The sequence below is a fragment of the Mobula hypostoma genome, chromosome 4 (genome assembly GCF_963921235.1).
Source record: "Mobula hypostoma chromosome 4, sMobHyp1.1, whole genome shotgun sequence".
NCBI lineage: Eukaryota > Metazoa > Chordata > Chondrichthyes > Myliobatiformes > Myliobatidae > Mobula > Mobula hypostoma.
The window spans coordinates 85,102,715-85,116,735 of NC_086100.1; the positions used below are offsets into that span (position 1 = coordinate 85,102,715).

Below are 14,021 nucleotides of genomic sequence, written 5' to 3' on the forward strand. Positions count from 1 at the left end.
ATACCTTTACCCCTGCCTCCTCGTGGCCACTGGTCAGCTGCCTTCTCCAAACAAATAATGGCTTCAGTGTCTCCCTCTTGTATAAGCCTTGCTGCACTATTTTAATTTTTTTCCCAAAGGAGGTTTATTTAGTGATTACAGTTTCACATTATTATCACAGTAGAGTACTCCATAATATACACTATTTAAAGTTTCAAATTATCACATAGTCATCTCAATCCAGAACACAGTCAAGCCCCTGTGCCGGCCACCGGTCCAGAAATCCCTCACGGTACCCATGGATACGATATGTTGTTTCTTCAGAAACATGGGCAGAGATATAACTGTGGAAAAGGGGCAGGCAGAACCCTTGATTGTCAGCTGTCTAAGCCTATGAATGGCAGCCTTGCTGCCCTTGTGGTTGGGACACGTTGTGTGATGTCTTACTACATGTCCTGGTGCTTCAACCAGTCATTCATTTAGAAAAATGACATACGATTTTAGAAACTCAGAGAACTCTGAAGGCTTGACAGACTGGTGCCTAGAAGCTGTCAGTCCTGCCTTGGGTGTCTATAACCAAGAGGCAAAGTTTCAAGAATCAGCCAGAATAGGAGATAATTCCATCACTTTAAGGGGTTCTCAAACTCAGCATTTTTAAAAACACATTAGTTCAAAGGCTGTGGACTTTGCTAGTAATGATTTTATTTAATTTAATTGCACCATCCTTAATTGTTCTGTGAGAGCGGTGGGTTCAACATTTCATGGACAGTTAAAAGGCAGCGTGTTGATTGGTTGATCCACGGGCCTTACCAGGTCAGATTACATTCCCTGAAGGGTCTAAGGGGTAGACAATAGGCAACCTTCTCCCATAGCAGAGGTATTCCATACACAAAGGTGCAGCTTCAGGGTAAGAGATTTAGAAAGGATCTGAGGACAAACTTGGTCAGCCAAAGGAGGGCTAGAACTGACACACACTGCCTGAGATACTCTCATAACATGTAAAAAGGATAGAGATGAGCACCTGAACTGCCAAGGTATAGAAGGTTACAGACCAGGTGTGAAGAAATGTGATTAGTGTGGATAGGTACTTGATAGTCAGCATGGAGATAATAGGCAGAAGGGCCTGTTCCTGTATTCTATGACCCAGCAATATTAATTATCCAGATAGATTTTTAAAACAATCTGACTTGATTACTTAAATTTAAATTCCTTTGTTGTCATAATGCAAAGCTTCTTGATTAATAGACACTTGACCTTACGATTATAAGTTATTGTTCATTAATGAACTTATTGATTAACATCCACTGTGCTCCTGCATATCCAGTGTACTAAGTTAAAGTCCTGATGGCTGGGTGGATGGTTATTTTCAAGGCTGACAGATTCCAGACTCTGAAGGAACCACCCAGCAGAATCAAATCAGTTGTGAATCAGCAGAAAAGAGCTAGGATCAGACATCATCTTTCCTGAAATGTGCAGTGAAGGGCCAAATGGCCTCTCCCTAGCCCAGTTACTTATAATATCATCAGGACAGAGGGGTGCAGAATTGTAACTTGTTTGGAGTAACTCAGCAGCATCTGTGGAGTCAAAGTGACAGCTAATATTTTGGGTCCAGAGACTGTATCAGTACATCCACAGAGCATGAACTGGGTGAGGAGTTAGAGCTTGTTCAGCTCTGATCTCCCTCACATAGGGTACAATCAGCTGCTCCATGACCGTCACCTTATCACATTTTATTACCGTAAACAATGCCAGGTGATCAGCAAAGGAATATTGGTCAGGCAAGAGTCCTTAACATTTAAGTCAGCAGATAAAGGAATGCAAGTGTGACAGAGTGAGACCCGATATTAGAGTAAGGACCAGCTCTGTGCCAAGCGAATGGAAGGAAGAATGAAAGGAATAAGAAAGAACAAGAGAAGTAACGATGAAAGTAAAGGATAGAGTAAAGGAAATAAAGAAAAGCTTCATGCACGAAACACTTTGAAAAAGTAAAACATCAAATTACGTGCTCTGTGAAAAGAATGAGAGATTATTAATGTTTCCTGGGGAGTAATTGTTGATCATGACTCAGAGAGTCTTTGTTTTGAAATATATTTTTGATTTCAACCTTCCAAGGCAAATCATTATATCCAAAGGATAACATCCCTGACATGTGAGGAATTCCTTAGTATTATAGGTTTAGATGTGTTCAAATTTAAGAGCGTAATATTAGTAACAAGTAGGCACAAGATAGACATTTTATGATCATTTCATTTCAACTGATTTCAATTAGATCCCAGAGGATAGACACTGAAGGCTGTGTCCTGAAGGATTGTGGGCAACTCTTCCAAACTCTGGGAAATAAATCAGTTTGATAAACTGGAAAATGTGGACATGAGCTGCAAAATTCGCACCAGTCTGACCTATTGCAAGCAAGTGACGGCTTTAACTTGTGTCTGTTCTCTCACTGTAATTGGAAAGGCCTGCAGTGAGAAATACATTGTTTATTTACTAGTCCATCAGCTGAAGCTGACTGGCACTGACTGAAGGCATGACTTCATCTTTTATTATGGAAGGACTCTATCTGCAAGTGAAGATGGAAATTGTTCAACAGCTTTTGGACACTTGGAGGAAACCAAGGCAGAGCACGGATGAAAGTGGGCGGTCTAATATCCTAATGCTGTTCTGGATATTGTAACCTTCCCCCAAACCTACTGATTCTGCCATCCCTGCAAACTCATCAGACAGCAACAAACCACATTTCCCATTAACTGCTTTATATGATGCATCCCTTAGAATAAGGGAAATGAGCTAACATCAGATCCTCTCCCTGAAAACATTCCCAGTGTTGAGGGCCTAATTACAGTCAAATGCCTCCACTTCTCAAAGCTAATCAATAAGATCCAAGAACTTGGCTTCAATACCTCCTTGTGGAATCAGAACCTGGATGTCCTCCCTTGCAGACTCCAGTCAGTTCAGATTGGCAACAACATCTCCCCCATGATCTCCATCAGCACAGGTGCACCACAGGGCTGTGTGCTTAGCCCCCTGCTCTAATTACTTTAAACTTACGACTGTGCGGCTAAGCACAAATCCAATGCCATATTCAAGCTTGCTACTGACATCACTGTTGTAGGCTGAATCAAAGGTGGTGATGAATCAGCATATAGGAGGGAGATTGAAAATCTGTCTGACCAAGGAGCTGATTATATACTTCAGAAGGAAACCAGAGGTGCATGAGCCAGTTCTCATCAGAAAATCAGTGTTAGGGAAGGTTAGCAACTTTAAATGTCTACATGTTATTATTTCAAAGTACCTGTCCTGGGTCCAGCACACAAGTGCAATTATGAACAAAGCACAGCAATGCCTCTACTTCTTTAGGAGTTTGTGGAGATTAGGCACGACTTCTAAAACTTTAACAGTCTTCTATAGATGTGTGGTGGAGAGTATATTGACTGGCTGCAACACAGTCTGGTATGGAAACACCAATGCCCTTGAACAGAAAATCCTCCAAAAAGTAGTAGATAATGCCCAATGCCTCAATGATAAAGCCTTCCCAAACATTGAGCACATTAACAAGAAACACTGTCACAGGAAAGCAGCATCTATTATTCGGGACCACCACCACCCAGGACATGCTGTCTTGTCACTGTTGCATGAGGCAGAAGGTGCAAAATCCTCAGGACTCACATCACCAGATTCAGAAACAGTTATTTCCCCCTCAACCATCAGAGTCTTGAGCAAAAGGGGATAACTTCACTTGTCCCATCATTGAAATGTTCCCACAATCTATGGACTCACTTTCAAGGACTCTTCATCTTATGTTCTTGATATCCATTGCTTATTTATTTATTATGATTATTTCCTCTTTTTGTATTTGCAGAGTTTGTTGTCTTTTGCACTCTGGTTGAATGCCCAAGTTGGGTGGTCTTTCATTGATTCTGTATGGTTATTATTCTATTGATTTATTGAGTATGCCCACAAAAAATGAATCTCAGGGTTGTATGTGGTGACGTATATTTACTTCGATAAGAAAATTTACTTTGAACTTTAAGCAGACTAAGCCATACCATGACCAATATCAGAAGTTGTAAACATATTCTATTGTAAGTTCCAACACAGGGGGAAATATCTGTGTGGATAATGGAAATGTTTCAAGATCTGCATGAAACAGTGCAAGATCCACATTGGCTCCTGGATATTCCTGGCCAATGACCACTAAGTGGAAAAGGAGCATTTGGAGCAGCACAAGAGCCTTATGCTGGTGCACTGGTAGGACTCAGAAACCCAATATAGATGATGGAATGGGTTCATCACCTCATATACTATCTAGCAGGCTATGTCATCAACCACCTCTTGTCTCACATGTAACAATCGATGGACCCATAGTGACCTCATCAGCCACTCACAGAACTCAACTAGAAACAAGTCATCCTTTACCTCGAGGGACTTTCTAAGAAGATGTAGATACCCATGTTCGAATAAGCATTATAGCACTGCAGTAGTTTGCTGCATAACAGAGTCCTAGCATTAATGTAGTGTGCTGTGGGGCATTGATTATTCCCTAATGGAGCATGAGCCAGCAGTTCTTTTTCAGGATGACAGTTCATACTCCCTCCGTCACTGTCACTGCTCTTGATGTTGCCTGTCATCCGGACAGCCCAATGTTCTCCCTGGAAAATGCCAGAGGAAAAGAAATGGAGGGATACAGGCACAGCAGCCCAGACACAGTTTTACCAACAGCAGTCCTTTGGGAAATCAATCCCACAAATGGCAAGAAAATGACAAGGTCTAGCAGGTCAACTTATGACCTTTGAGAGTTAACTCTCCTGGCTGTGAATTCTACTCCTTCTTCTTCTGCCTTCTCGGCAAGCAGTGGGCCATCTTTTCCTACACCTAGTCAAGCTACAAGTAAAGCTCCTCGTTCTTGCACACAAAAGCCAACACTGCCTATCAAACGTCTTAACTTCAAATGTTTCACTTTGAACAGGTCTAACAAACATTTTTCCCCGGCTACTCATTAATTAACAAACTGTGAAGGGTCTGAAACCACTGAGAATTCTTTTCCTTTTATCAGTGAATGTGATTTGTCGTTGGGGAGGGACTGGTGGTACAGGTAAGTGGGGTTCATCTGCTGCTATAATAAAGTTAATGCAATGAATTAGATGGTCATAAATCAATATGGTAAAGTAGGTCTAAAGTCAGAAATGCAGAATGGTTGGCTACACTGAGCAAGTATACGAATGCAATGCATGTGCTACCACACTAGTCAATATTCAGAATAGAAGACATGTTGTCCAATTTCCTTGTTGCCCTTGATTCCGTTGTCCATTTGATTGGACATCATGTTCCTGAAGAAACAACCCGGCTGCCTCAAGAAGTGATGTGAGCTTGCAACTTTCCTGGTAATGAAGGACTGGAGAAAGGGTAAGATACTGGTGCAGTAATGTAGAGAAATTCCAATTTGAAAGTTGACAAAAGGTAATAGGCATAGAAAAAGTATTTAGAGAATGCTTCTCTACAAATGTTGACCAAACTCAAAATCTACTAAGCATACCACCATCTTTGTTGTATCTGTAGCAATATCCTGAAATATGCTACTTAACATCATAAAGGTTTCTCAAGGAGTGCAACAGGTCAAAGAGAAAGTTTCCGTTATTTTCTTAGGAAAATTAGGGAAATAAATGCAACTTTTTTAGTTTGTCCCAAACCCAGAGAACAAATATAAGATGCACAGAAAATACAGTATATGTGAGGGCCATGTTCCTATTGAAACTATTGTCTAACCCTAGAAAATATATAGTACACCTGTTAAACTTCTCAAATTACAACCTAGAGCTGACAGCAAAACTTTGGACATTGATGGAGACATATTGTAGCTTTTAATGCCATTCAGTTTGGATGCCAACACTTGGATTTGCCAAGTCCTTCTGATCTAAGGAAGAGACCCATACTACAGGCTGGACTGTAGAGAAAGCTTCAGCATCATTCAGGTTGAAACATTCTGAGACTCCAAAGAGAAATAGCACACAGTCAAATTCCAGAGAGGACAGCCACTTCTCTCTCAACCTCCTGCTGCTATTTCCACGGAGACCATACTAGGGATGAGCAGTGGCCTTCTGTAACTGGATCCAAATATGCAGGTATAAGTTATCCACTGTAAAGAAAAGAGCTGTTTTTCAGTGCAAATCATTAAACATTGATACATTGTTTCTGGGCTCGATCATATCGAGTGAATGAAGAGGGAAAAACTAATTTGTAATAGAAATCAATTGAAGCTGGAACTGGAATTGCAGATTAGCCTGGCTTCACTGCTCATCTCTATATACCACTACGATTATTATTTTTCATGGTAAACAAAAGCTATAAACGAACTTCACTTTGCTCTTACCTTCCGACCAACCGGAACCATGGGAAACGATCATAAAATGGATCCCCACCCGTCATAACGTTGTCACAGTCATCAACCACACTGGAAGGCACTTCTGCAGCACGGTCATACATCTCACGCATTAGATCCAGTCTCTGCCTGCAGGAGATACAAGTCAAACACACCAGTCTGAGCCACGTCCTTATAGGCACAGGCACCAAACAGACAAGGATCCATTCAAGTTGCTGGGGTAAGTATTGCTCTATGGAAATTTCTTTTACATCTCCTGTACAGTGGTGCAAGCTAGAGAGTGGTTTATATAGAGAGAGATACAAAGAATTCAACAAACCAGTGAGGGAGGTGAGCTAAATCAAGGGCAAATGATTTCAATACTGAGTAAGGTGACACAAAAAAAGCAAACATGGTTAACGCTTGGCCTCTGTTAGATGTTAATTGCTGGATTCTTAGTTTAAATAGTTTTAATATCCATGTAAATGTTCCCGATTAACACTGATGCTACTAAGGGAGCATAATTAAGTTATTTAAGTTGGGTGGACAATAAAACACAGAAGGAAATTGAGAGGTTGAGAAAACCCAATTAGATTCTAACAGTAGTTTTCAATTTGATTAATTGCAGGGTAATATAACCAGATAATAACCACATAACAATTACAGCACGGAAACAGGCCATCTCGGCCCTTCTAGTCCGTGCCGAACTCTTACTCTCACCTAGTCCCACCGACCTGCACTCAGCCCATAACCCTCCATTCCCTTCCTGTCCATATATCTATCCAATTTGACTTTAAACGACAACATCGAACCTGCCTCAACCACTTCTGCTGGAAGCTCGTTCCACATAGCCACCACTCTCTGAGTAAAGACGTTCCCCCTCACGTTACCCCTAAACTTTTGCCCTTTAACTCTCAACTCATGTCCTCGATATGAACCCATGAATGAAATTAAAGGCTACATTTTACAATGAGAGTTTGGGTACATTGCTCCGTAAGTGGACATGCTGCCAAAATTCAGGAAGGGATTTAGTTTTCAGATACTTGTCTCAGGATGGCTGTTGGTGACAATTCACTGCTTACTGCCCAAATTGAGTTGTCCCGGAACTGAGTGGATTGCTGAATATTTCAGAGCACTGTTTGAGTCAACTATGGTGTAAAGAGTCTGGAAAAATAAATGTATGCCTGACTGGGTAAGAACAGCCAAGCTCATGCCCTGAGGGATGTTAGTAAAACCAAAGGGTTTTTATGATCAATGTCTTCATAACAAGATATTGCAGATGCTGGAATCTGGAGAAACTCAGTGGTCAGGTGGTATCTGTCGAGAGAAGTAGACGTTTACAGTTTGGGTCAAGATCATTGCACAATGGGAGTGGTGGGAGAGGGTCACATAGAACTCCTGTAGAAGAGAGGAGAATGACTTCTTCAAAGTGGGCATAGCTTGAGTAGACTACAGTGCAGTAGTAAAATTCAAAGCTCTCTTTCCATACCTGAGCTTCTCCAGGGTCCAGTAGTGTGTGGCTCCATTCTTCTGGTCTTGGACTTCCACGGCCACAATAGTGCGTGGAAATGGACGCTTCTCTCTGTCCTTAACTGCATCTGGGGGCATGAGGTCAGGAGGCAGGGGGGAGTATAGTGTGTCCGTGAGGAGCACGAATTGGAACTGCACCTGTTTAAAGAGAAGTCCACACTATTGAAGCAAGTTTCAATGGGTCTTTCTTCGAAACATTTACACATCTGGTGACTCTGTGATTAAAAGGATATCTGAGCTTTATTGCATTTGGTTAGCACCTCCTTTTATAGAAATCTTTCCCTCCTCTCACTCGTCAAAAAAGTTGCATTTTATAAAAAGGTAATAATGCTCACATTCTTCCTTCAAGGTTTCTTAAAGCTGGTTCAGCCTAGCTTCAGTGTGTACACAGCTATTAAAAGACATTCTTTGGAACTGAGACAGAAATCCATTTCTTTCCTTTTTCTGCAGGACTTTTCAACTGCCTTTAACAAATTTGTAAATTTAACTCCCCTCTAATAGTTCCACATAATCTCCATGTTGCCAACAATTTGCACTGTCATTTCATTTCATTCTCTCTCTTCAACTTAGATCTATTCCTCTCTGGGTGGGTCAGCTTAAAAAGATACACTGAGGGCACTTAGCTCAATCTACTTTATTTCTGGATTTTCCTTAAAATGGTTTGACCTGTATATTCCTGATCAGGTTTACAATTAAGCTATCAGATCTATTGATAAACTTACAACTTCCTACATAACATCTGCTAGTCATAAGGACCTCATTGCAACTGCATAAGAGACATGTTATTTTGTTTTAACCTTAGCTTCACCCATTCACAGCTGGTAACCATAGTAGGTTAAATGACAACCCTACTGAATAAATTTCTCTGTTCCTCAAACATAGCCAGCTACCTTTTTCTTCAGCTCGACGCTGATAGCATTGGCCTCCTTCAGGAAGATGGCATTGCCCCAAAGCAGGTCCCGCAACGAGGTAAACTGGTAGCACTTCCACTTACGGAATGCCCACAGTGCCAGCTCAAACTCCCGTTCTGTCCATTGCACTGCGTAGAAAAACAAAATGAGGAAGAAATTGCAGACCAAAAACTACAGGGGTCAGGACTGGCAAATTGAAACAAAAGCCCAGAGTGTCCCAGCGTGTCAGAGGACAGTGTATGAGTCACTGCACCATCTTGTCCTAGAGTGTGAGAGTACGGTGTGTGAGTCACTGCACCATCTTGTCCCAGAGTGTCAGAGGACAGTGTGTGAGTCACTGTACCATCTCGTCCCAGAGTGTCAGAGTACGGTGTGTGAATCACTGCACCATCTTGTCCCAGAGTGTGAGAGTACGATGTGTGAGTCACTGCACCATCCTGTCCCAGAGTGTGAGAGTACGGTGTGTGAGTCACTGCACCATCTTGTCCCAGAGTGTCAGAGGACAGTGTGTGAGTCACTGTACTATCTCGTCCCAGAGTGTCAGAGTACGGTGTGTGAATCACTGCACCATCTTGTCCCAGAGTGTGAGAGTACAGTGTGTGAGTCACTGCACCATCCTGTCCCAGAGTGTGAGAGTACGGTGTGTGAATCACTGCACCATCCTGTCCCAGAGTGTGAGAGTACGGTGTGTGAGTCACTGCACCATCCTGTCCCAGAGTGTGAGAGTACGGTGTGTGAATCACTGCACCATCTTGTCCCAGAGTGTGAGAGTACGGTGTGTGAGTCACTGCACCATCTTGTCCCAGAGTATGAGAGGACAGTGTGTGAGTCACTGCACCATCTTGTCCCAGAGAGTGACAGGACAGTGTGTGAGTCACTGCACCATCTTGTCCCAGAGTGTGAGAGAACAGTGTGTGAGTCACTGCACCATCTTGTCCCAGAGAGTGACAGGACAGTGTGTGAGTCACTGCACCATCTTGTCCCAGAGTGTGAGAGTACAGTGTGTGAGTCACTGCACCATCTTGTCCCAGAGTGTGAGAGTACGGTGTGTGAGTCACTGCACCATCTTGTCCCAGAGTGTGAGAGTACAGTGTGTGAGTCACTGCACCATCTTGTCCCAGAGTGTGAGAGTACGGTGTGTGAGTCACTGCACCATCTTGTCCCAGAGTGTGAGAGTACGGTGTGTGAGTCACTGCACCATCTTGTCCCAGAGTGTGAGAGTACAGTGTGTGAGTCACTGTACCTTCTTGTCCCAGAGTGTGAGAGAACAGTGTGTGAGTCACTGCACCATCTTGTCCCAGATTGTGACAGGACAGTGTGTGAGTCACTGTACCTCCTTGTCCCAGAGTGTGAGAGTACGGTGTGTGAGTCACTGCACCATCTTGTCCCAGATTGTGACAGGACAGTGTGTGAGTCACTGTACCTCCTTGTCCCAGAGTGTGAGAGGGCACTGTAGCATGTCATCATTAAAGTCGTTTCAAATGTTTTTGACAAAATGCGATGAAGCTGGACTAACAGCAACAAAAGCTTGGATTATGGGGCTCTGAGAAATGACAAACGTCTGAAAATCCTCTTTATGACATTCCCTTTGCCCGAGGCAGAATTTCCTGGACCAGAGCTGAGTGCACAAGCTCTGAGTACTCTTGAATGAGTTAGGTGGCTCTGCATTTGCTGCAGCAATCTTCTGATCCTCTCCACCAGCTTCATTTCTGATAGCACTGGGAACACTGGACAAAAGTGAAACAAAACCAAAAATGGATAGGACTATTCCCTCACCTTCCTCCTCTGGTTCTTCATCTTCCTGTGCATTGTCTTGGTAAAAACAGGAATCCATCTGCTTTTGTAAAGCTTCTAGTCTGCTTTCATAGTCCTGGAATAGTAGACAAAAGAAGCGTTGAAAAGCTCTTAACTTTTGCAGCCAACATTACTAATGCCGAAAATTAAGATTTCCAGCACCTCGAGTGCCTATTGCACATAAAATTCCTTCTCCAAATATGTTACCTTGACTTCTGTGATCAGCTAGCATCATTCATTGCCATGGAATTAGAAAAATTCCACTGGGCCCAGTTTTGTGAGTGAGCAAAAATAATTCACATCAGCTAGTATTGACTGAAATGAATCTAGAGAAACACTCACAACACGCTGGAGGAACTCAGTAGGTTGGGCAGCATTCGTGGAAAAAATTGGTTGACATTTCAGGCCGGAATGAAGGGTTCCGGCCCGAAACGTCGACCGATCTTTTCCACGGATGCTGCCCGACCTGCTGAGTTCCTCCAGCGTGTTGTGAGTGTTGCTTTGACCCCAGCATCTGTAGATTATTTTGTGTTTTGTGTTTGTGTTTATGAATTTAGAGAAATGCTTTGTGCCTGGAATAATTAAATTTATTTTTGTTTCAGGTAATTTTTATTTGCAAAGCCTTTTAGTTGCTGATTGCCAACTGCTGTCTTCTAAGTCATGCGTCTCACCAAAATCTCAGCTGTTGGCTGTGAGATGAAACTTAGCGATTGTGCATCCTGTTATAGCTCTCTTTGTGATGTTCCAACACCTGACTAAGTTGCAGTTCTTAAGTAATTGGAATGAGAAAGGCAAAAAGATGAAAGATGAGGAGGGAGATGGAGAAATGGGAAGAGGACCAGTGTTAGAGTATCAAGAGCCCATGGAGAAGAAGGGAGCATGAGTCGAGGTGTTTCTGGGAATGAGAAAGGGGATTAGGTATGACAACTAGTCACAGTCCCATGAGCAGACATTCTGAAGACATGCATGCATGCCGGTCACCTTCTGGTTATCTCTTGCAGCACGTGGTTGTACATCACCCTCTCCTGCAATGGCGCCCTCTGAAGTGTGTTTGGATAATGCAGTTAACAGCTGTGCAAGCTGTGAGACGTGCAAGATGTGGGCACGTGGCCAAGTGGTTAAGGCATTGGACTAGCGACCTGAAGGTCGTGAGTTCGAGCCCCAGCCGAGGGAACGTGTTGTGTCCTTGAGCAAGGCACTTAATCACACATTGCTCTGCGACAACACTGGTGCCAAGCTGTATGGGTCCTAATGCCCTTCCCTTGGACAACATTGGTGTCGTGGAGAGGGGAGACTTGCAGCATGGGCAACTGCTGGTCTTCCATACAACCTTGCCCAGGCCTGCGCCCTGAAGAGTGAAGACTCTCCAGGCGCAGATCCATGGTCTCGCAAGACTAACGGATGCCTTAAAGCTGTGAGATGTGGACGTGAGGCTGACAGTGGTGTAGAGTTAGAGGTTGCAGCAAAACATGTGAACGTGCAAGGTTACTGAACCTCTGGTAGCACTGCATCTAGATCTTGGGGTATCCTGCCACTGACCACTGAAGCTATCTATCTCTGGCACTTTTGATTGCCTGGCTGGGGATATCTCTCATTCACCTACAGAGCCATCCTTCCTACTTTTCACCTCCTTCACAAAGCCTTCCTAAATCTTGGATCTGACTCGCTGCCACAATGTGCCCAGAGTTAACGTTTCCCAGATCAGATTCCATTTCCGCACCATTGCTAATGCCTGTTTCTGGCTGACTGCTGCCACTGCCACAACCTCTTACTCAATGTCCGCAAGAACGACGAGTTGATTACTGACTTCAGGAGGAAGAAACCAGAGCTCCTCATTGGAGGATCAGCAACTTTAAATTCTTCAGTGTTATCATTTTGGAGGACCTGTCCTGGGCCCAGCCAGTAAGTGAAACTGCGAAGAAAGCGTGGTGGCTTCTCTACTTCCATAGAAGTTTGAGAAGATTTGGCATGACATCTAAAACATTGACAAACCTCTATAGATGTGTGATGGAGAGTATACTGACTGGCTGCATCATAGCCTGGTATGAAAATGGGAAATCCTGAGTAATGTTTATGTCCCACTCCATCACACGTAAATCCCTCCCCACCATTGAGCACATCTACATGGAGCATCATTGTAGGAAAGCTGAATCCATTACCAGAGTCCCTCACCGCCCAGATTATGCTCTCTTCTTACTGCAGCCTTCAGAAAAAAGGTTCAGGAACCTCAGAACTGACACCATCAGGCTCAGGAACAGTTACCACCCCTCAATCATCAGGCTCTTGAACCAGAGGGGATAACTTCACTTGCCCTGTCACTGAAATGTTCCAACTATCTGTGGACTCACTTTCAAGGACTCTTCATCTCAGTTTCTTCATATTTATTGCTTATGTATTTATTATTATTATTATATATTTTTGTATTTACAGTTTATTATGTATTTATTGCTTATGTATTTATTGTTATTATTATTATATATTTTTGTATTTACAGTTTATGTATTTATTATTACTATATATTTTTGTATTTGCGGTTAGCCTTTTGCACGTTAGTTGAACACTCATGTTGGTGTGCTCTTTCATTGATTCTATGACGCTTATTATTCTATTATGGATTTATTGAGTGTGCGTGCAAGAAAATTAATCTCAGGGTTGTATATGACGACATATATGTACACTGATAATAAATTTACTTACAATTTATACCTCTTCTCCCCACTTTAAGAAGTGTTGGCTGGGATTAAACAGCTTGGGCTACCTTTAATGAATCCTAGCCACATATGATATTGGACCCTCTCCAGTAAATCCAGCCGATTAACATTTCAGGTAAGACTGACGGACACAGAAAACATTCTGGTGAGCTGGCAGGACAAATTTGATAGGACATGAAGCCTGGAATAAATGGCTAGCATTAACTGAGCACCACAACTCAAATGCCCACTTTCAGCGATGATTCAATTTACCACCCCTCACACCCAAATGATATTATCTCAATGCTGAGGGTGGCCATTCAGGATACCGACTCTGTGGTGGCTCTTGTAAAGAACCATCTTGTCCATATATCCCCACCCACGAGTTCATGTTTGCTGGGAATTATCCAATTACCTATTGAATGACATCCACCAGCCTTTCAACAGCGTCCTACTGTTAGCACTTTGATGACACCATCAACGAGCACAAACACAGGATTCTGGATACCACGAAGTATGTCTTATAAGGAAAGGTGGAGCGAACTAGCGCTTTTCTCCTTTGACCAAAGGAAGGTGAGAGGTGACTTGATTGAGGAGTATAAGGGGCATAGATAGGATGGACAGTTTGCTCCTTTTTCTCCAGGGTGGCTATGGTTAATACCAAAGGACATACTTCTCAAGCTGAGTGGAGAAAGGTTTAGAGGAGACCCCAGAGATAGGTTTTTTCACACCGTACCAGATGAAACACTAAGGGCATTTAAT

At 42.9% G+C, this 14,021-nt stretch overlaps 1 protein-coding gene across 32 annotated transcripts in view; it reads right to left on the minus strand.

The window, feature by feature from the left end:
• kif1aa (kinesin family member 1Aa) overlaps positions 1 to 14,021 on the minus strand; it is a 315,620-nt gene that overhangs the window by 117,389 nt on the left and 184,210 nt on the right. For all 32 annotated transcript variants that reach the window (XM_063046119.1, XM_063046118.1, XM_063046117.1 and 29 more), the window contains 4 exons: positions 10,552 to 10,645; positions 8,755 to 8,903; positions 7,824 to 8,002; positions 6,347 to 6,484 (listed from right to left, as the gene is read on the minus strand). In XM_063046119.1, the coding sequence (XP_062902189.1) occupies positions 6,347 to 6,484; positions 7,824 to 8,002; positions 8,755 to 8,903; positions 10,552 to 10,645 (560 nt within the window). The remainder of the gene's footprint in view (positions 1 to 6,346; positions 6,485 to 7,823; positions 8,003 to 8,754; positions 8,904 to 10,551; positions 10,646 to 14,021) is intronic.